The sequence below is a fragment of the Balaenoptera musculus genome, chromosome 20 (assembly GCF_009873245.2).
Source record: "Balaenoptera musculus isolate JJ_BM4_2016_0621 chromosome 20, mBalMus1.pri.v3, whole genome shotgun sequence".
Classification (NCBI taxonomy): Eukaryota; Metazoa; Chordata; class Mammalia; order Artiodactyla; family Balaenopteridae; genus Balaenoptera; species Balaenoptera musculus.
Window position 1 is genome coordinate 44,921,363 of NC_045804.1, and position 23,612 is coordinate 44,944,974.

General features: G+C 36.8%; 1 protein-coding gene across 1 annotated transcript in view; it reads left to right on the forward strand.

The window, feature by feature from the left end:
* Nucleotides 1-23,612, forward strand: part of EFCAB5 (EF-hand calcium binding domain 5) — a 93,320-nt gene that overhangs the window by 46,562 nt on the left and 23,146 nt on the right. Inside the window, exons 7-14 of the mRNA XM_036838168.1 lie at nucleotides 9,715-9,814; nucleotides 13,350-13,757; nucleotides 13,860-14,390; nucleotides 15,784-15,861; nucleotides 15,961-16,053; nucleotides 18,260-18,474; nucleotides 19,734-19,890; nucleotides 22,511-22,800. Of these exons, the coding sequence (XP_036694063.1) occupies nucleotides 9,715-9,814; nucleotides 13,350-13,757; nucleotides 13,860-14,390; nucleotides 15,784-15,861; nucleotides 15,961-16,053; nucleotides 18,260-18,474; nucleotides 19,734-19,890; nucleotides 22,511-22,800 (1,872 nt within the window). The remainder of the gene's footprint in view (nucleotides 1-9,714; nucleotides 9,815-13,349; nucleotides 13,758-13,859; nucleotides 14,391-15,783; nucleotides 15,862-15,960; nucleotides 16,054-18,259; nucleotides 18,475-19,733; nucleotides 19,891-22,510; nucleotides 22,801-23,612) is intronic.

The window sequence follows — 23,612 nt, forward strand, 5'->3', positions numbered from 1 at the left end:
CAATTAGAAGACCCTGCGCCATAACTAGAGAGAAGCCCGCATGCGGCAAAGATCCCGCGTGCCTCAACTAAGACTGGACGCAGCCAACAAAAAAAGGAAGGAAAGGAGGGAGGGAGAAAGGAAGGAAGGAAGGCAGGGAAGGAAGGAGGAAGGAAGGAAGGGAGAGAGGAAGGAAGGAAGGAAGGAAGGAAGGAAGGAAAGGAAGGAAGGAAGGAAGAAAATAAATAAGAAGACTCCGCCCTTCCACTGCAGGAGGTATGGATTCAGTCCCTGGTCGGAGAACTAATATCTCTCATGCTGTGTGGCATGGCCCAAAAATATTTTTTTAAAAAAAGCTTTTTAATAAAATAAAAAATAAAAAGACAATGAGGGAACATTATGAACAACTTTATGCCAATAAATTTACCACTTAGATCGAGTGGACAAATTCTCTGAAAGACACAAATTACCAAGTCTGACTCGAAAGGAAATAGAAAACCTAGATACTCTCATATGTATAAAGAAATTAATGTCATTAAAAACCTTTCCACAAACAAAACTCCAGGCCAAGATGGCTTTACTGCTGAATCCTAGCAAACGTTTAAGGAAGGAATAATTCCAGACCCACACAAAGTCTTCCAGAAAATAGAAGCGAGAACATTTTCCAACTCATTTTATGTGACCATCATTATTCTGATATAAAAGCCAGACGAAACTATCTCAAGAAAAAAAAAAAAAAACCTGTAGGCTAATATCTTCCATGAACCAGATACAAAAATCTTTAAGTTAATTTTAGCAAATTAGTTCAGCAATATATTATAAAGGTAATATATTAAGATCAAGTGGAGTGTAATCCAGGGATGTAAGATTGGTTTAATATTCAAAATTCCATCAAGGCAATTAACCATATTAAGAAACTAAAAAAAGAAAAACTATATGGCCATCTGACAAAATTCAACACACATTCATGATTTTTTTTAAAAACCTCTCATCAAACTAGAAATAGAATTTTTTTCAAAATGATAAGGAGCATCTATGGAAAGCCTACAGTTATACTTAATGGTGAAAAAATTAATGATTTCTTCCTTATATCAGGGACAAGGCAAGGATGTCCACCCTCACCCCTTTTATTTAACATTGTAGTGGAGGTACTAGCCAGTGAAGTAGGCATGAAAAGAAAAAGAAATCCTCTTTAGTCAAGATTACATGATCTTCTATGTAGAAAATCCTAAGGAATATAAAAATTGAATTCACTAGAACATATACATGAATTTAGTAAGGCTTCAGGACGTAAGGTCAATACATACAGATCAATTGTATGTCTATATACTAGCAATGAGCAATTGGAAAATGAAAATTTTAAATGCCTAAATCACATACATGAAATACAGATAAATTAAACAAAGTATATACAATACCCATAGACTGAAAACTACCGAACATTACTGAGAGAAATAAAAAACCTAATTCATTGAAGAGACCAGTCCTCATTTCTCTCAGAGACCATACTCATGAATCAAAAGACTCACTATGTTTAGTCAGTTCCCAAACTGATCTATAAATTCAACACAATTCTGATCCAAATCCTAGTAAGCTTAATTATAGAAATTGACAAGACTAATTTTAAAACGTTCATGAATTTCAAAGGATGCAGAGTAGCCAAAATAATTTTGAAAAAGAACAAAGTTGGAAAATTTACACTAGCTGATTTAAGGATTTAATATATATCTACAGAAATCAAAACAGCATGGTATTGGCGTGAGAATAGACAAATAGATCAGTGGAACCAAATAGTAAGAAATGTAACCACATGTACATGGTCAGCTGATTTTCAACAGAGGTTCCTAGGATAATCTTTTCAACACATGGTGCTGGAAAAACTGGCTACCGACTTTGGGGTGGGGGGGGCGAGTTGTACTCCAAGCTTTACCTCACACCAAACATAAAAATAAGCTTGAAATTGCCTTTAGACCTAAATGTTTAAGGTAAAATCACAAACTTCCAGAAGAGAACCTTAAAGGAATATTTGATAAAATGGACTTCACCAAATTTAAAATTCTGTTCTCTGAAAGACACTATTGAGGAAATGAAAAGACAGCTATAGACTGGGATAAAATATTTGCAATAGATTTAATGACAAAAGTTGTGTGTCCAGAGTGTATAGAGGACTCCTACAACTTAATGAAACAATCTAATCAAAATGCCATGGATTTTTTTTTTTTAACTTTCAGGAAAGAAGATATATGTATGTCCAGTAAGCACATGCAGATATGTTCCATGTCAATAGTCATAGAGAAATGCAAATTAAAACCACTATGAGATAAAAATTACACCCACTAGAGTAGCTAAAATTAAAAGGCCTGACAATACCAAGTGTTGGTAAAGATGTAGAGCAACCAGAATTCTCATACATTGCTGACAGAAATGGAACAACCACTTTGGAAAACAGTTTGGTGGTTTCTTTCTTTTTTTTTTTTTTGGCCACACCGCACAGCTTGCAGGATTTTAGTTCCCCAACGAGGGATTGAACCCGTACCCTGGGCAGTGAAAGCACGGAGTCCTAACCATTGGACTGCCAGGGAATTCCCAGTTTGGTGGTTTCTTAAAAAGTTAAACATATACTTACCATATGACCCATCAACCAGCAGTTCCACTCCGAGATATTTACCTAGGAGAAATAAAATGGAATGAGAGAAATCTGAACATATGTATACCCAAAGACTTATATTTAATGTTCTTAACAGCCTCATTCGTAACAGCTCGAAACTGGAAACAACCCAGATGTCCATAACTTGTGGATAAACACACGGTAGTATAGCCACACAGTGGAATTACTACTCATCAATGAAAGAGAATGAACTACTGATATATATAATAACGTTGAGGAATTTTAAAAATATTATGCTAAGTGAAAGAAGGCAGTCACAGAAGAGAACACACTACATGATTTAATTACATGAAAATCTAAAACACAGAAAACTAATCTACAACAGTAGAAAGCAGATTGGTAGTTTTCTGGGGCCATGAGTAGAGGGGACTGATTGCAAAGTGGCACAAGAGAACTTTTGGTTTCATGAAAATGTTCTTTCTCTTCATTGTGGTGGTAGTTACTTGGGTATATACACTATCAAAACTCATTAAACTGTACACTGTATTTAAAGATTTTTTTGACGTGGACCATTTTAAAAGTCTTTATTGAATTTGTTACATTATTGCTTCTGTTCTGTATTTTGGTTTTTTGGCCGTGAGGCATGTGGGACCTTGCTCCCCGACCAGGGATCCAATCTGCATCCCCTGCATTGGAAGGCGAAGTCTTAACCACTGGACCGCCAGGGAAGTCCCTGAACTGTACACTTTAAATTGATGCATTTTCCTGGATGTAAATTATGCTTCATTGAAATTGACCAAAAAATCCAAAAAGTGTTCATAATAGTCAAAAACTAAAAACAATACAAATGTACATCAACAATAAAATGATTAAATAAATTTTCATATATATATTCATACAGTAGAATATTGTGTAGCAATGAAACAAGAATTACAGTCAAATGAAACATGAATAACATTCACAGATAAAATGTTGAACAAAGAAAGACACAAAAGGTCATATAACTCCGATTATATGAAATTCAATAACAGATAAACTAATCTATAGTGATAAATATCAGAATAATAACTACCTTTGGGGGAATTATTGACTAACAGAAACCATGAAGGAGCCTTCTAGTGATGATAAAAATGTTCTATATCTTTATCTGAGTAATGTTTACACAGTAGATAGGTAAACATTTATTGTGCTAAACACTTAAGATGTATACCCTTTATTGCATACTTATTATTCCTCAATGAAAAAAATTTTAAATGATCACTTATGGTTGCTTGGGATGAAGTTCCTTGGGCTTTAAGAGACCAAGTGGCTGCTGCATTTTATCATAATTGTAATAGTGCTGACTACAAGGACTGTCGGTGGTTGAGCTTCATCTCACTGCATTGGAGAGGTTATAGAAAGTAAAAGACAAGCTCAGGGCTTTAAATGCTCAGCTCAAGTTTCAGTCACAAAAGAAAATGTCCATGATGACTCTAAAGGAATCTCTATTTCTTGTAGCTTCAGAGCAGATATAGATTAAAAAAAAATCAGCCCCCAAGTTTAATGGGACAGAATGAAAACATAAGCCAAATTCATAAGTCTCTTGTGTGAAAGTCAGCACATTGCTTGGAAAATAGAGGGATCCTGAAACTTGGAATGGTTACATTTGGATGGAAGCTGAGACTTGTGCCACGAACCTCCCTAAAGACTCCCTTGGCAGCAAAAGCAATCCCTTCTCTCCTTTTTTTGAGGATATAAGCTTTTCTTTCCTTACAGAACCTATAACTTCACTTGGGGCAATTAGCTATTTTCCTTAAGGCCCACCTGTGTATCATCCATTGCCTTTAGACCCAAAAGTCAGATCTCAGCATGCCTCACGAGGACTAGTCAAATCTGTAGAGAAAGGTGATTGTTAGTATTCCAGGAGAATAGCAAGTTTTTGCTAATTCATAGCAGCAGAAACTTGGGGAACATGTGTGGGAATTGATTATAAAAAAATTTTTTTGGCCACGTCACGTGGCATGTGGGATCTTGGTTCCCAACCAGGGATCAAACCCGTGCCCCCTGCAGTGGAAGGTAAAGTCCTAACCACTGGACCGCCAGAGAATTCCTGATTATAAAACTTTTAGACTTAGGAGGATGGATATAACTTTGGATTAGCCCAGATTTATCAATATCATTATACTTAGAAGATTTGCTAAGCAGTAATATTTTTAGTATCTTGGAAATGGTTTTAACAGTTTTCTTGGTAGATTAACTATAACCTTGACTCAAATACAGCCTACATTCAATGAGATTGAGATGCCAGAGCCTTCATGGCATGCTATAAAGGAATAAATCCAAAGGCTTGTAAAATTGACGAAGTTGATTTCTTACAGGTAGCCTACCCATATTCACCTTCATCCTATTCCCCAAGAGTGCCCAGATGACAATCCCTGAGAAATCCATTAATGACAGGAGCACTAACATCCCTAAAAAGCTCCTTGGTAGCTGTCCTCTGTAGGTTGGGAATGATGGTAGGAGTTAGTGGCATTGAAATGAGCTTTCTGGTTTCAAGGAACTGATGGGATTCCTAGAAGACAAGTGGCATTTAACTGCCAGAGATAGAGTCTACTGGTCAAAGTTAATATCATAGATAAATGGTATTTTGACTTAATGTCCAAGGTTAAAGGCCATATTATAATAGGCCTTATTTGTCTAGGACTCATACTGTGGTTTTTTACCTAGTTCCTGAACATATGATTGGAATTACCATAATGAACAGCAGAAATTAAAGTGGCCATATGAATGTTTTGACTCATAGATTTTCTGTAGTGATCATGATTTTCTTAGGAATTACATAGGTACGATATCTACTAAATTATTACTAGAACTATTTACAGAAAAGCTCTAACTATGGGGCCAGAAACATGAGCTGAGACACCACAATGGAGAGTTTTGTCTTCTTATCCAGTTCCCAGACAAGCAGTTGATACACCCAGAAGGCTTTGGTTGAAGTGGAGGCTGGCTCTCTTGAGGAAGAATTCTACATGACTGCTACAAGCATATACTGTAGATTTTACTTCAAGCCTTCCTCAAAGGACATGTAGCCCTTTACTAGGGTGAATATGCATTGGAAAGAGGGAAATATTCCACCAGACTTTCAGAGATTACCAGACTCCAAGTTAACACTAATCCCTGGTATCCCAAAGTGCCCCAGTGGACCACTGGTTAAAGTTAGGGCTTATGGATGTCAGGTGATAAATGCTGTTTTGGTCCAAGGTTATATCATAGACCCAGTTAATCTGCGGGACCTAGCTATATTTATTTCTGGTTCTTGAATGTACAACTGGAATAGACATGTAGAGCAACTAGCAGAATTCTTACAAATTAGGGGCTGAAGGCTATCATGGTGAACTTTCTCTGCCTGCCAAAATGGTAAAAAACAAACGGATAACAAAAACAAATTAAAAAAGAAACACAATTCCACAGAGATTAGATATGAAAATATATTAGTGATATGAAGGATTCAGAAAATAACATTCTTATTACATTCTTATCTAGTTCTTCTGTTTTGCCTATGCAGAAGGTAGGTAGATCTTGAAGAATATTTGTAGATTACACTAACACCATTTGCAGCTGCTATTCAAGATGTGGAACCTTTTTTTTTTTAACATCTTTATTAGAGTATAATTGCTTTACAATGGTGTGTTAGTGTCTGCTTTATAACAAAGTGAATCAGTTATACATATACATATGTTCCCATGTCTCTTCCCTCTTGCATCTCCTTCCCTCCCGCCCTCCCTATCCCACACCTCTAGGTGGTCGGTCACAAAGCACAGAGCTGATCTCCCTGTGCTATGCAGTTGCTTCCCACTAGCTATCTATTTTACATTTGGTAGTGTATATATGTCCGTGCCACTCTCTCTCTTTGTCACATCTTACCCTTCCCCCTCCCCATATGCTCAAGTCCATTCTCTAGTAGGTCTGTGTCTTTATTCCCGTCTTGCCACTAGGTTCTTCATGACCTTTTTTTTTTTTTTTCTTAGATTCCATGTATATGTGTGCTAACACATATATATGGAATCCAAGATGTGGAACATTTATTGGACCAAATTGACACAGATCCATCATTCACGACAACTGATCTGGCAACTACTATTTTCTCTAGAGCAGTTTGCAAGGACCAACAAAAGAAGCTTGATTTCACCTATTAGGAACAGCAGTATCCTTTCACTGCCTTGGCATAGGGCTAAGGCAGCTCTTTTTCTTTCTATCATAATTTAGTATGCAGAGACATTGATTGTGTTGACATAACATAGAACATCATACAGGTTCACCACCTTGATGATTTCCACTGTGGTGATTGGACTGGATGAGCTGGAAGAAGCATTAGATGCCTTGGTAAGCTCCATGTGTGTCAGAGGGTGGAAGATAAAAACCATAAAAATTCAGTGTTTTCTACGTTGGTAAAATTTTTAGCTTCTAGTAGTTGGAAGCATGACAGGATATCTGTTTCAAATATGAGGCAAATTGCTATATCCTGTGCCACCTACCACTAAGAAAGAAGCATAATGCTTATTGGACCTTTTTACATTTTAGGAACAACCTTTACCACATTTGTATCAATCTGTGCTGCTCTTTTGTGTTAACTGAGCCATCAGCTGGCAAAGGGGGTCCCAGAGCAAGAAAAGGTCTTGTAGGCTTTCTAGGCTGCATTACAAAGCCTCTTCTTTATCTTGTGCCTTATCGCCTAGAAGATCCTACAGTATTTGAAATGAACAGGGCAAATTAGAAAGCTATCGCAAGTTGCAATAGTAGAATCACAATGTAGATCCCTCAAGTTTTGGAGCAAAACCATGCCTTCTACCAAAGTTAACTATTCTCCTTTGAGAAACAGCTCATGTGTATGTTTATACTGTGATAATTCATAAAACCATGCACTTATTATTTGTGTACTTTTCTGTATGTTATTTTTCAAAGCTTTAGTTTTTAAAAATTGTATGGAAAAATGAAGGTCCAAATATAGCAAAAACAGTTCTAAAAAGAAGAACAAGTTGGGGAGAATTTTCCTGATTTACAAAAATAAAGTTATATTAACAGAATATTGAACCTGGCATCAGACCCATGAGAATGTGGGAATTTAGTGTATAACATGGATGTAAACTAGTGGGAAGGGACTAATCAATAAATGATATTGGGATGATTGGCTTCCATATTGGAAAAAAAATAAAATTAGATTTCAGTCTCCTTAATGAGGAAAAATAAGTTCCATCTGATCAGAGACCTAGATGTGGAAAACAAAATTTTTAAAGTTTTAGAAGCAGATATAGAGCATACCTTTTTTTTTTTTTTTTAGCATTATTCTTTTTTTTTTTTTTTATAACATTGGCGATGTTTTTATTTATTTATTTATTTATTTATGGCTGTGTTGGGTCTTCGTTTTTGTGCGAGGGCTTTCTCTACTTGCGGCAAGTGGGGGCCACTCTTCATCGCGGTGCGCGGGCCTCTCACCATCGCGGCCTCTCTTGTTGGGGAGCACAGGCTCCAGACACGCAGGCTCAGTAATTGTGGCTCACGGGCCTAGTTGCTCTGCGGCACGTGGGATCTTCCCAGACCAGAGCTCGAACCCGTGTCCCCTTCATTGGCAGGCAGATTCTCAACCACTGTGCCACCAGGGAAGCCCTAGAGCATGCCTTTTGACCTCAGTATAGGTAATACTTCCTAAAGAATACAGCAAGTAAGCACAAACCATAGAGGAAATGATTGATGCATTTGACTACTTCAAAATTTAGAACATTGATATGGCTAAACTCACCAAAAGTTAAGTTAATAAGAGATTAACTGATAACTGATAAGAGATAAACTGAGAAAGACTATTTGCTATATAGATAACAGAATAATCATTATCAAAAATTTATAAGTTAATAAGAAACAGACTACTCATGCCAACTGAAAAAAATGGGAAAGGACAAGAAAAAGCCATTCACTGGGGGACTTCCCTGGCGGTCCAGTGGTTAAGACTTTCCCTTCCAATGCAGGAGGTGCGGGTTCAATCACTGGTCAGGGAGCTAAGATCCCACATGCCTCGTGGCCAAAAAAACAAAACATAAAACAGAAGCAAGACTGTAACAAAATCAATAAAGACTTTAAAAATGGTCCACATCAAAAAAATCTTAAAAAAAAAAAAGCCATTCATTGATCAGGAAACCCAAGTACATAATAAACATATGAAAATATAATATATTTAATCTCACTAATAATCAGGGAAATGCAAATTAAAATAATTAGATACCATTTTTTATCCATCAGATTATAAACTCTAACAATATCAAATATTGGCATGGATATGGAGAAATTATATCCTCATTCAGTGCTGGTGAGAATGTAAATTGGTATAGGTGTTTTGTAGAGCTATTTGGCAATAACTACTAAAGTTGAAAATGCACATTATACACAATCTGTTAATTACACTTCTGTTTATTTACCCTAAGGAAATGTTTACATATGTATACAAAGAATGTATATAAGCATATCTACTGCAACATTATTTTGGTATCAAAATACTGGAAATAATCTAAATGCTCATCCACAGAGGGGTGTTTTTAAAAATTAAGATGTTTTCATATTATAGAATACCATACATCAATTAAAGAAATAAAATATATTTCCTTAAATACATGAATCAGATCTCAATGTTGAGTAAATAAAAGCAAGGGAACGTGTTATTATATCAGTATTTAAAGTACATACATAAAATGTTAACAAACATAATTTCTGAGTGTTGGGAACACAAGTGTTAGTTTTATCATTTTCTATATTTTTCTCTAATTGAAATTTTTCCTAAAATAAAAACAATGCAAAAAAAGAACAAGTAGGGAGCAATTAATTGTTCCGAATGTCATACTCAGGTCAGATTAGATAAGAACTGAACATCATGTATTGGTTTTAGCAGTTAAGTAACAACAAATATTTATGCAGCTACTAAGTATCACAGAAAGGAGAAGTAGAGTATAAGCTTAAAGGCAAGATATAACTTTCCTGATTTTGACTCTGCAGCTTTTACTTACGTGATTACGGTGCTGGTGGTAATGATAAAATCTTCAGTATTCCATCTACATAAAAATTTCAAATCTCCTGTAACAACTAATTGCCAACTTTCTGCTTAGGTAGGGTTTTTGGATCGGCAGAGGACATTGGCTTTACTGGAAACATTCTATGACCAAAGTTCAAAAGTGCTCAGAGGTTTACTCCGAAACCCAAGACAATGTAAGTGCCACCCAGAGGGAGCATGCTCAAGCTGGAGTGATGCAGTACACCGAAATGATAATACAAGGTCATTCTATCCCCATGGAATCCCTTCATATAACATCTCCCTTAGATCATGATAGCTCTGTCGAGTTGTTCATTCCACACAAAATTCAGTCTTCATCACAACTAGATATGTTTTTCACTATGGTGTAATACTAAAAGTTGTTAAGTCAGAACTCAGCTAGAATTCAATTTTAAATTCATTCAAATGAAGGGGTGCTTTAGTGACAATCTGAATGTTTTGGAAATTAAGTTGGTAGTGGTAATTCCAGTTTTAATGTCCAACTTAGAATTCTAAAGTTTCTAAGAAAAATGTTTCCTTCTCCCAAGCATTTTTTATTGAAATATAGTTGATGTACAATATTATGTTAGTTTCAAATGTACTACATAATGATTTGACATTTTCATGTATTAGGAAATAATCACCGTGATGAGTCTAGTAACAATCTATCCCCCTACAAACTTATCACAATATGATTGACTGTATTCCTTATGCTGTATATTACATCCCTGTGACTTATTTATTATATAACTGGAGGTTTGTACCTTTTAATTCACTTCACCTGTTTCACCCACACCTCAAACCCTTCTGGCAACCACCATTTGTTCTCTGGGTCATATGGCAGTTCTACTTTTAATTTTTTGAGGAATCTCCATACTGTTTTCCATAGTGGCTGCATCAATTTACAATACCACCAACAGTGCACAAGGGTTCCCTTTTCTCCATATCTTTGCCAGCACTTATTATTTGTTGTCTTTTTGATGATAGCCATTCTGACAGGTGTGAGGTGGTATCTCATTGTGGTTTTGATTTGCATTTCCCTGATGATTAGTGTGATGTTGAGCATCTTTCATGTATCTGTAGGCCATCTGTACATCTTCTCTGGGAAAAAAGTCAATTCGGGTCCTCTGTCCATTTTTTAATCAGGTTGTTTTTTTGATGTTGGTTTGTATGTCTTCTTCATTTTGGATATTAACCCTTTAGCAGATATATCATTTATAAATATCTTCCCCCATTCATTACGCTGTCTTTTTGTTTTGTTGATAGTTTCCTTTGCTGTGCCAAAGCTTTTTAGTTTGATGCTGTTCCATTTGTTTATTTTTGCTTTCATTTCCCTTGCCTAAGGAGACATATCCAAAAATACATCACTAAGGCAGATGTCAAAGAGCCTACTGCCAATGTTTTCTTCTAGGAGTTTAATGGATTCAGGTCTTACATTTAAGTCTTTAATCCATTTTGATTTTATTTTTGTACATGGTGTGAGAAAGTAATTCAGCTTGATTCTTTTGCATGTAGCTGTCCAGTTTTCCCAACACCATTTATTGAAGAGACTGTCTTTCCCCATTGTATACTCTTGCCTTCTTTGTTGTAGATTAATTGACGATATAAGTGTGGGTTCATTTCTGGTCTCTCCATTCTGTTCCATTGATCTACATGCCAGTTTTGTGCCAGTACCATACTGTTTTGATTACCATAGCTTTTGTTTGTTTGTTTGTTTGGATTTTTTCTTTTCTTGGCCACACTTCATGACTTGTGGGATCTTAGTTCCCTGCCCAGGGATTGAACTCGTGCCCTTGGCAGTGAAAGTGCAAAGTCCTAACCACCAAGCCTCAGGGAATTCCCTATAATATATTTTGAAATCAGGGTGTGCGATAGCTCCAGCTTCTTCTTTCTCAAGATTGTTTTGGCTATTCAGGGTCTTTTGTGTTTCTATAAAAATTTCAGAATTATTTGTCCTAGTTCTGTGAAAAATGCCATTGGTGTTTTGATAGAGATTGCACTGAATCTGTAGATTGCCTTGGGTAATATAGTCATTTTAACAATATTGATTCTTTTAGTCCATGAGCACAGTGTATCTTTCCATTTGTGTCATCTTCAATTTCTTTCATCAATGTCTTATAGTTTCCAGGTACCAGTCTTTAAGGGCCCTGCTGCCCTTCAAAGCCAGATGTTCTGGGACAGGACCTCCAGTCTAGGATCCTGATGTGGGAGTTAGACCCCTTGCTCCTTGCAGAGAACCTCTGCAATTGTAATTATCCTCTTGTTTGTGGGTCACCTACCCAGGGGTGTGGGTCTTGATTATACCACATCTCTGCCCCTCCTGCCTGTCTCATAGTGGTTCCTTCTTTATGTCTTTAGTTGCGGAAAATCTTTTCTGCTTTCGTGGATAGTTGCTCTGTAAATAGTTGTAATTTTGGTGTGCCCAAGGAAGGAGGTGACCTCGTGGTCTTCCTAATCTGGCCTCTTGGCCACACCTCTCTCTCTCAAGCACTTTTACTTGTACACCTCTACTGTACTTATACAGTAAAATATCTTTTTTATATTACTCCCAAAACAAAAGGATTGTGGGTTATATTTTTATTTTTTAAAGAGGAGGTCTTTGAATGGATGAGTTTTCCAAAGAAAGTGAATATATTACTTGTGTGAAAATTTATTACTTGGATACTTAAATATCTATGGATAGTGTACATAGAGTATCCTGAAAATTGTGGGAATCGCAGTTTTAGAACTTAAATACTAACTGTTTTGGGAGGAAGGGGTACAGTCTTGTGGCATGAGTCCCATTTTCTGTAGTCCTGGATATCAAGGTTGTTTTGTTGTTGTTGTTGTTTAACAGTGGGATTCTCATGAGTGCTATCCAATCTTTCCCTAGAATTCTGAACCAGGTGTCCACATAAGTTGTGGAGAAAAAGAATTGAGGAATGAAGAAGAAAGAGAGGGAAGAGGGAAGGGAGAGAAAATGAATATTGGAAAAATATAGCTCAGTGAAAGATTGTCACAGAGCTTTGCTTTTATTTTGGTATTGCAGATACTGAAAAGGTATATGAGGTGAAAGACATTTGTCGCTTTCCTCAGCCCTATGCTATGCTTATTGTGGGAGGACCAAGAGTAGAGGATAAATTCTATTTGCCTTGCAAGTCTAAGCAACTCTCCTAGTAGCAAAAGAAGAATCATGTTCATTTCCAAAACCATACCTTTTAGGAAGGGATTATTTCTCATTTACAGTAGTGAGCATCTTTTATGTTCCTTTAGATACCTTTTTGTTTTTTATTGAGTTGCTGGGAAAGGTAACTGATATTTATTTAAAGCAATAGGTCTATGTTACAGTCACTGTGCTGATTGCTTTTTTTAAATTTTTATTTTATAATAGAGTATAGTTGATTTACAATGTTGTGTTAGTTTCAGGTGTACAGCAAAGTGATTCAGTTATACATATACATACATCCATTCTTTTTCGGATTCTTTTCCCATATAGATTTTTTTTTAATTGGAGTATAATTGCTTTACAATGTTGTATTAGCTTCTGCTGCACAATGAAGGGAATCAGCTATATGTATACATATATCCCCTCCCTCTTGGTCCTCCCTCACACCCCTCCCATCCCACCCATCTAGGTCATCACAGCCCATTGCTCTTTAACATTAATTTACTAGCTCTGATTCTACACTATAAGATCAATTGTTTAGGTAAATGTTCTGTTTTCTGTGTTAGGGCCGTTTGTTGAATTTGGAGAGATAGACTTGCCTGAGTTCTGGGGAGACATGGATAATCAGAAGCACATTTATGAAGACTTTGACAAAGTACTCTTAGAGATGAATACATTACTTTCTGAAAAACATGCTAGCAAGAGCCAAAGTAAATTATTAGCAAATCCAGAAGATCAACATAAACATGATAAACATAGAAAATCAACACTACCACAAAGCCCACCAGAACAGCAGAGAGGGACAACTGCAAACCAAGAACCAAACAGAATTTCAACCAACGAACAAGAACAAGACAAAGAGTCAACTGGAGAACAAGAACCGAACAAAGAATCAGTAGCAAAACGAGGAACCTACACAGGGTCAACTCCAGAACAAGGATCAAGTAGAGAATTAATAATAGAACAAAGACCACATAATGAGTCAATAATAGAACAAGGAGTACCACCAGGAATCCACACTGAACCAGCTGCAGAGCAAGGACTTTACAGAGAATCAGTAACGGCACAAGGACAACATGAAGAGTCAACAACAGGACAAGGATCACACAGAGGGTCACCTGAGGAACAGGGAACACATAGAGAGTCAGTATTAGAACAGGGACCACACAGAGGGTCAATTGCAGAACAGGAATCACACAGAGAGTCACTCTTAGATCAAGGACACCCCAGAGGGTCAACTGCAGAACAGGAAGCACGCAGAGAATCCCTATTAGATCAAGGACGACCCAGAGGGTCAGTTGCAGAACAAGGAGCACGCAGAGAGTCAGTAGTAGAACAAGGACCACACAGAGGGTCAACTGCAGAACGACAACCACCCACAGAGACAATTCCAGAAAAACAAGAGGATATAGACTCAACTTCACAATCAAGAAAAGGTAGTATCTTAAGAGAAAGTGAAAAATCTAGGGAGGCTATTTCCTTTGAGTACACTGAAATCCCTCCACAGGAAGAAAGGACTCAGGGGCAAATCTATGACGAGCAACTATTCATGAGTCCTGAACTGCAAGAGAAAATTTCGGTATCAAGCAGAAAAGGTCATCTTTCAGGTAGTAATATAGTTCTTCTACATCAGCTCCTTGTTTTGTAGAGTGTTTTTTAAAGTCCTTTCAGGAAATATTCATTTCAGTTAGGATCTCTTCCTGACATATAAGGTCATGCAATCTTCAGATATATTTTGCTACTCAACATGAGTCTAGACCTTGAGTAATCAATTACATGCAAACCAGAAAGTCTCTATTATCAATTTACCTAGAATTCCTTTTACACTAGAAGCCCATTTGTAAGGAAGAAATCTGGTAATATTACATGTAGAAATTTTCATTGGACCTCTGAAAAGGCAGTAGAAACCCTTTTATTTTAAATGTGGTGTCTGATATCAAAATAAAAGAAATAAATTTCTTTTATTTCAAACTTTAAAAGTATCTCACTTTTTTCAGTTGTATATAAGAGTTTCTGGAGGTCATGTTTAAGACTGAAAGCACCCCGCATTTCAAATATTTATGCTGAAGAAGACTTTTCCTCTGAATTGCCTATGCCAATTTACGCTCTTTTTGTTGAAGAATTCTAATCTTTTAGAGAACCAATCTCAAAGCCACTTAAGACCTCAGTTAAGCATAATTTTTTAATTCTATAGTTCTACAGTCCCAAAGAAAATTCTTATTTAAAATTCCTAAGAGATGGGTAACCTATGTTCTAGATTCTACACTAACATTAACTAATTTTAAATCTTTCATTTTTTTCAGCATTATATTTATTTCTCCATGAAACAAGGCTACTAATTTCTGGCTCTCCCTGCATAGTAGGGATACAGCTTAAAAAGTTAATGAAGTTACTATTCAGTCAGATGTATTATTAGTGAGGACTTAATTTTGACTATCTGCAACAGTGATCCAAAATAACAGTGTCTAAAAAAACAAACAAAAGCAAAACAAAATAACAATGTCTAAACAAGACAGGAGTTTCTTTGTTTCTCATGTAAAAGTCAAAATTTATATGACAGCTCAGCCCCATGAAATCAGCAGAGGCTCAGGCTCTTTCTGTCTTGTGTCTCCTCCAACCACATGGCCCAGGATAGCTCACCACCATGTCCACATTCTGACCACCAGGTGAGGAGAAAGGATAGGTATTACATCATTTCCCGTCACAGTTCATTGGTCGGAATTTAGGCATATAGTGACACCTAGCTGCCAGAGAGGCTAGGAAATATAGCCCTTAATTTGCATGGCCAAATTTGGGTACAACAAATAGCCTTTGTCACAGAGCTGCTCCCAACAACTAAAGTTATTAAGTGATACCATTATGATATAGCATATATAGGAAAGACCTGAAAGAAAGTTTTTGTGTTCTATATGCAAGGCATTTCTCTCATTTATTAACTTTAGAATATATAATAGAATATATAATGTCCAATTCATAGGCATTTTCTTTTGTACCTCTTAGAAACTGAAAAAAAGGAAGTTCAGAAAGACAAATCCTGTGAACCCAAGTCCCAAAAAATAGAAGGAAAATCATGGTCAGGTAACTCCTCATTTAATCCTCCTTTCATTCATACTCTAGAGCAAAACCATTATGAAAGTGAAGTTACGTTGGCTATATTATGAAACATGTATTTTATAGGTGAACTTTTGACTTGTAACTGGAACACGAAGTATGCCAAATGTGAAGAGGAGGAACAGGCAAACTTAATCTATGGTAACTCCAGGTTCACAGGTACATGTTAACAACAAAACCAGGAAGAACAGATGGCACTCTAATTGATGAACTTAATTTACTGTCGTACACGATGATAAGGACTGGACTTAGCCAAGGCACAATGGCAGAGTGATACTTGCATTATTGTGTCCCTGAGCTGATGGATCTAAACATATTCAAGATGACTGTTTTAGGTGGTAGTGTACATGCAGTGCTATTGATGAATGCTCTTTAAAACATATGCATTAATACAGTTGTCCCTCAGTATCTGCAGGGGATTGTTCCACGGAAACCACCCCCCAAAGTTCCCCCCATGAATACCAATATTCAGGGATGCTAAAGTCCCTTATGTAAAATGGAATAGTATTTGCATATAACCAGTGCACATCTTCCCATATACCTTAAATCATCTCTAGATTACGTTTAATACCTAATACAGTGTAAATGCTATGTAAATAGTTGTAAATACAATGCGAATGCTATGTAAATGGTTGCCAGCATGTTGCAAATTCAAGTTTTGCTTTTTTGGAACTTTCTGGAAATTTTTTTTCTGAATATTTTTGATCCACAGTTGAATCCACAGATGCAGAACCTGCGGCTACAGAGAGCCAACCGTATACAATTTTTTTTTCTTTTTACTGTTAAATGGCCCTGAAACCACTTTGAAGCTATCATCAAGGTATACAAAGGGAATCAGATGTTAGATATTAGAAAAATAGAAATCATTCCAGCTATTCCTCTCCCTGGTAGTTCCACATCCAAATATGTGAGGTAGGTGAGGATCTGTCTTGTTTTTGAAGACTTAACAAAGGAAGATCTACTCAACAGAGACAATAAAGAGTAGATATTGGGGCTTCCCTGGTGGCGCAGTGGTTGAGAATCTGCCTGGTAATGCAGGGGACACGGGTTCGAGCCCTGGTCTGGGAAGATCCCACATGCCACGGAGCGGCTGAGCCCGTGAGCCACAACTGCTGAGCCTGCGCGTCTGGAGCCTGTGCCCCGCAGCGGGAAGGGGCCGCGATGGTGAGAGGCCCGCGCACCGCGATGAAGAGTGGCCCCCGCTTGCCGCAACTGGAGAAAGCCCTCGCGCGAACTGAAGACCCAACACAGCCAAAAATAAATAAATAAATAAATAAATAAAGTAGCTATAAAATTTAAAAAAAAAAAAAAGAGTAGATATTAGCTCTCAGTAAACCATGTTTTTAACAACAATTATTCCAACAAGTACGATTTTATCATTTTATCTTTCATCAACAAGTAGTAGAACTTATAAGATCAAGATATTTTCTACCTATCTGTAATCTTTTTCTCATTTAAGCATGGATCAAATGACAAATTTCTATCCTCCAAATATTTGGTGAAATTGCATGGCATTGAGTAAGCTCTTGTTGCCTGCTAATTCATGTTCCTCTTCTCCTGGTCTTACTTCTTTATCTCAGTTTTGCTTTACCATTTTAACAGTTGTGTGGGTGATCCTTTTTAAGTCACATCAAATCTCATATGGAAAGCATAAGGGCATGAATGATTGAATTAGTTAATAAATCAAACATAAATCACAGGGCTTTCTTATGAAATATGCTTCATGTTATAACACTGAGCTTCAAGATAAATATATTAGTCAAGACTCTTGGGGGGAGAGGTGGTAGTGGTGGTATTTACAGACTTATTTAACTAGTGAGTCCAGACTGCAGCTGGCTTCAGGCACAACTGAATCCAAGAGCTCAATAATAGCAGCAGGACAGTGTCTCTTTGCCTCTCAGCCCTGTTCTTCTCTGTGTAACTTTCAGTTTCAGTTTTCTCTGTATTGTGGCAGAGATGTCCATGAGAGCATCTCTAAGCCTACATCCTACTAGTTCAGGAATCAGAGTACAAGAAGAGTGATTCTGCCCCAATAGTTGCCCCAAGAGTTCTGGGGCTAATTCTCATTGGCCTATAGTGGATTCCATTGCTGTCATATGTGAATCACTGGCTGGACCTATATCACATGGCCATCCTTGAAGCAAGGGTGGAGGAAGCTCAGAACTACCTGATACATCTAAACTGACAATGGGGGAGAGATGTTTTCCTAAATCAAAAAAGGAGGGTGCTGAACTCACGAAGGGAGCAAGAATTCCTGACAGGAGAAAAAGGAGCAGATGTCCATTACAATAAGTACTTGTATATTTTCCAGAACTTTGATAAAATTGTTCACTTCACTGTTTGATGTATGTTTCTTCCTTGATAGACCTACACTTGATTATCAGAAATATTCAGTCTTACAAGGAAATAAAAGGTAGGAGTGCCTTCAATGGAGTTTCCTTCAATCTGCTCCAGTTTGTGCAACTCCTGGAGACATTTGTTGGTGAAGATGCCCCCTTGAGTGTCAGCGAAGCCCTCACCTCCTTTTTTAAGAAGGGCTTTGTTGAAACAAAAGAAGAGAAAATGAGTGGCTTAGAAGAGGTGAGTAATATTATTTATCAATAAAACAAGTGAGGTCACTATTATAAATAAATCTATCAATCTCAGTTGCTCCTAGTCTAGCTCTTCTTAAGTAACTTACAACCAAACCTATCACTTTAGTTCAACGAGCATGGCCATTAAATACTTCATTTTAATGTCAAATATTCTAAGATCACACTCCAGAGAACTCATTCCCCTAATAAGAACATGATTGCTGATGGCAGGTGATGGTTTATTTTACAGCTGTGTTTTTGCTCCTCTGAAGCTGGAAGAGCAGATTCCGAGGAGCAGAAATGTGTATATGCAAAGATGTGTGTGTGTGTATGTGTGTGTGTGTGTGCGTGTGTGTGTGTGCACTGTCTGCTGTGTGAGTGCATTTGCAAATGCACATAGGGGTACAATTGTGGCTTGAATATATATTTTTATTCATGTGCACCAAGGTAGTACATATTTCTTAAGAAATTACTACTTACCTAGGTGATAAATGCAAACACATTAGCTGATATAAACAACTTAGGTACTCTTATATGAAATACATAAATCAGGTTCACCAGGCATATTCAGTAAACTTATCAGTCTTATGAGTCTTCTCAACCTAATCTAGAGTTGATATTCCTTTTGCCTCCTCAACTGCTATTCCCCCCATTTAATCAAATGGTATATGTTCACTTTCTTTTAGCAACGAAATTAAATTACTATCTAGTTGACATAATCTAGTAAAAAAGTCTAAATGGTAAATAAAATTAATATCAAGTTAGGTCAATGTTAAATATAAAAAAGAATTTTTGAACACAGTCATTTTTTTGTTGTTTGAACACTGCCATCCAACCCCCTTTACTACAAAACATATTCCATCAAGAAGCCAGGCACAGCACCCCATGTTTTATCACATTCTTGAACAACTAGTAAGGGAGTGGAAAGGAATGAATCAAAGATTCTCAAGGAGTGAGTCCCCTTCCTAAATTAATGTGTTTTAGTTCAATGCAGAGAATGCCTGCTTTTTGGCTTAGAGGTGAAACAAAGAAATGATATTTAGAGAATTAAAATTAAATGCTTCATTTAAAAAAATTTTTTTAATTAAAAAATATTTTTAAATAATAAAAAATTAAATGCTTCATTTTACCATTCATATTTATGCTTAGTCCCAAAGTAAAGCTGTTTCTATAAAAAATGCTGCACTTTGGGGGGAATAAGCATAAGATGCCAGCTAGCACAATACAGTGTATCTTCTGTGCTTTGTTATCCTGTTTGTATCCTAGGCTAGACAAAATGCTTCCCAAGTCCGACGGGGACTTCTCCTAAATGCCCTCTTTCAGAAGTGGGACTGTGATGGCTCAGGCTTCCTGGATCTGAATGAAGTTGATGAACTCTTGTACACATACAAGGAGGGAATGGAAAAGGAATCTATGAAGAAAGGTAAAAATGTAATTTTCTTAAGTTGTGGTAACAACTTGGCTTCAAGTTTCCCGGTATTATGGCATATATACAGTTAAAACACTGGTTGGTCTAAAACCGTGAGATACCACTTCACACTTACTAGTGTGGCTATAATTTTTTTTGAGCTTTATTGAGATATAATTGACATGTAACATTGTGTAAGTTTAAGATGTACGATGTATTGATTTGATGCACATGTATTATGAAATGATTACCACAGTAGCTTAGTTAATACTTCCATCACCTCACACAATACCATTTCTTTTTTTGTGATGAGAACATTTAAGATCTACTCCCTTAGAAACTTTCAAGTATACAATGCAGTATTAACTATAATCACCATGCTGTACGTTAGAATCCCAGAACTTTTCTTATAATGAAAGTTTGTACGCTTTGACCACCATCTCCCCATTTCCCCCACCCCCAGCCCCTGGCAACTACCATTCTACACTCTGTTTCTGTGAGTTTGGCTTTTTTAGATTCCACATATAAGTGAGATCATACAGTATTTGTCTTTGTCTGACTTATTTCTCTTAGCATAAAGCCCTCAAGGTCCATCCATGTTGTTGCAAATGACAGGATTTCCTTCTTTCTCATGGCTCAGTAATGTTCCATGGTATATGTGTCATTCACATATATACATACATATATATAATTCGTATGTCATATATATATATACACACACACACACACTCCATGATTCTTTATCCATTAATTCGTTGACAAACACTTAGGTTGTTTCCATATCTTGGCTACTGTGAATAATTCTGCAATGAACATGAGATGCAGATATCTCTTCGAGACAGTGATTTTATTTCCTTCAGATATATATCCAGAAGTAGAATTCCTGGATCATTTGGTAGTTCTATTTTTAATTTCTTGAGGAACCTCCACACTGTTTTCCACAGTAACTATACCAATTTACATTCCCACCAACAGTCCACAAGGGTTCCCTTTTCTTCACATCCTTACCAACACTTGTTATCTCTTGTCTTTTTGATGACAGTCATTCTAACAAGTGTGATGTGATATCTCATTGTGGTTTTGATTTGCATTTCCCTGATGATTAATGATGTTTGAGCATCTTTTCATGCACCTTTGGTCATTTGCATGTCTTCTTTGGAAAAGTATCTATTCAGTTCCTCTGCCCATTTTTCAATCAGATTTTTTGTTTCTATTGAGTTGTATGAGTTCCTCATGTATTTTGGATATTAACCCCTTATCAGATATATGATTTGCAAATATTTTCTCCCATACTGTAGGTGTTCATTTTGTTGCTACTTTTGCTGTGCAGAAGGTTTTTAGTTTGATGTAGCCCCGCTAATTTATTTTTGCTTTTGTTGCTCATGTAGTATGACTATAATTTTTAAAATGGAAAATAACAGTGTTTGCAAGGATATGGGGAAATTGGAACCCTTGTGCATTGCTGGTGGGAATATAGAAAATGTCAGAGCAATCAGGAGTTGAACTGTTGTAGAGTGCTTTGTCCAAGACCTTAACTGTACATAGTTAGATTCCTTCTGTGTGCCTGGCTACCCATGCTCTTGGGGTTAAAAGAATCCAAACCACTCCACAGTTCTGCCTATTTTCCCTTCTTGTTTTATCTTTCTGCTTCTACAAGGTCTGACTCACCTCTCAAGTCTGAATGGCTTGCAAGTTTCCCCTGAAGTTACTTAACTTCTTATTCTCCTTAATGACTTTTTCTTCTCCTATATTATATTTTTCTCTTCTGATCAATTCTTCTCAATCAAAAGCTACTAAAAATCTTATTCTAATGTAATAAGTTCTCTCCTTCATTTGCTTAGATCCCAGTATAAATGATTTTGCTCTTCACTGGGTTTAAGGATTTATCTGATTACTTTGGCATAACAGATTTCAAATTCTTAAAGTATGTAGTACATGAGGGAAAGAGCAATCAGAGTTAGTTAAGGTCTTCAACCTTTTCAGAAATGAACGTAACCAATATGTTGATCTTCAAAGGTACCTAAGTTTATCAACTGTCATGTGTTCTTCATTAACTATGTCTTCTGCAAACTGTACATTATACTACACTACTTGTCTTAGACTGCCTCTGAAGACAATTTATTTAATGAAGTTTCAAAAGGCATAATGAGGTGGTTTCCACTTACAGGATGGGAAAACTTCATAACAGAGAACTATGTTCCACAGAGGAAAAGATACTACACAATGGTCAGGAGAGCTGGGTTCCGATACTGGATCTTTCACTAAATGGTCACATGACCATGGGCAAGTTACTGAACCTCTATAGAGTCAGGTGTCCACATGGGTAAAATGAAGGAGTTGGACACGATGGATTCTAGAATTTAAGGGACCTAAGGATGATGTTATAAGGTTTCACCTGGCTGAGTGGTAGAATTAAAACAAAACAATAACAGATGACATAAGAGTCATCTTGAGTTCAGTATAGAAAGTCACTGTAAGATGTTCCATTGGGCTTGAGGTGCCTTTGATATGCCTGGTTTTCCATGGGAAGCAGTTGTCAGAGGCTTCAATTTGCTGTAAGAGAGGAGAATGAAAATTTCCCCCACAGATGAATGAACTTTTGATTAGTTCTTGGTTTTGTATTTATGTCTTTTAGCTAAACTACACATCCAATTTCCAAAGCCACACCCTGGTCACGAAGTGAGGTTGTCTTCCAAACAGTTTCAGAAATACATAGAATTGGTTGTATCTGAACTGAGGGGCAATGAAGATCAAGTTCTGGAAAGCGTTGTGGAGTTTCTGATGAATACTTTAGAAAGGAGCCATGTTGAGAGTCTGAGAAATTGTGCCAGACAAAAGTGGCTGCACCAAATCCAACGTGCTGCAGAGACAAGTGGAGTATCCTTGGAGCCAGTGTACGCGGAGACCTTTAAGGCCCTCACCCAGGTGTGTTTTCTAAAATGATATATAAGAGAAAAAATTTCCTTACAGTAGGTGATGTGCAATGGTTACAAAGGAGGAACACACTAAATTCTCTTGAGAAATTGCTGCTATAGATGTTTTATTCATTCCAATACTTTACAATGACCCAAAGCCTAGTAAAGATGCAACTGGAATGATTGCAAGTTGGCAAGCAGAGAGTAAAGGTATAAGAAATAAAATTATGTCTTGGGATTCCTAATTTCATTGTGCCAAAAGTCAGATAAAAAATTAAAAAAAATAAAAAAAATAAAAAAAGTCAGATAAGCCTAGAACAGACAATAAAGTGACATTAAAAAATAACCGCTAAAAGGAGATTTAAAAAAAAATAATAACCATGAGGAATGTTCATTGCAGCACTATTTACAATAGCCAGGACATGGAAGCAACCTAAGTGTCCATCGACAGATGAATGGATAAAGAAGATGTGGCACATATATGCAATGGAATATTACTCAGCCATAAAAAGTAACGAAATTGAGTTACTTGTAGTGAGGTGGATGGACCTAGAGTCTGTCATACAAAGTGAAGTAAGTCAGAAAGAGAAAAACAAATACCGTATGCTAACACATATATATAGAATCTAAAAAAAAAAAAATGGTTCTGATGAACCTAGGGGCAGGACAGGAATAAACACGCAGACGTAGAGAATGGACTTGAGGACACGGGGAGGGGGAAGGGTAAGCTGGGACAAAGTAAGAGAGTAGCATTGACATATATACACTACCAAATGTAAAATAGATAGCTAGTGGGAAGCAGCTGCGTAGCACAGGGAGATC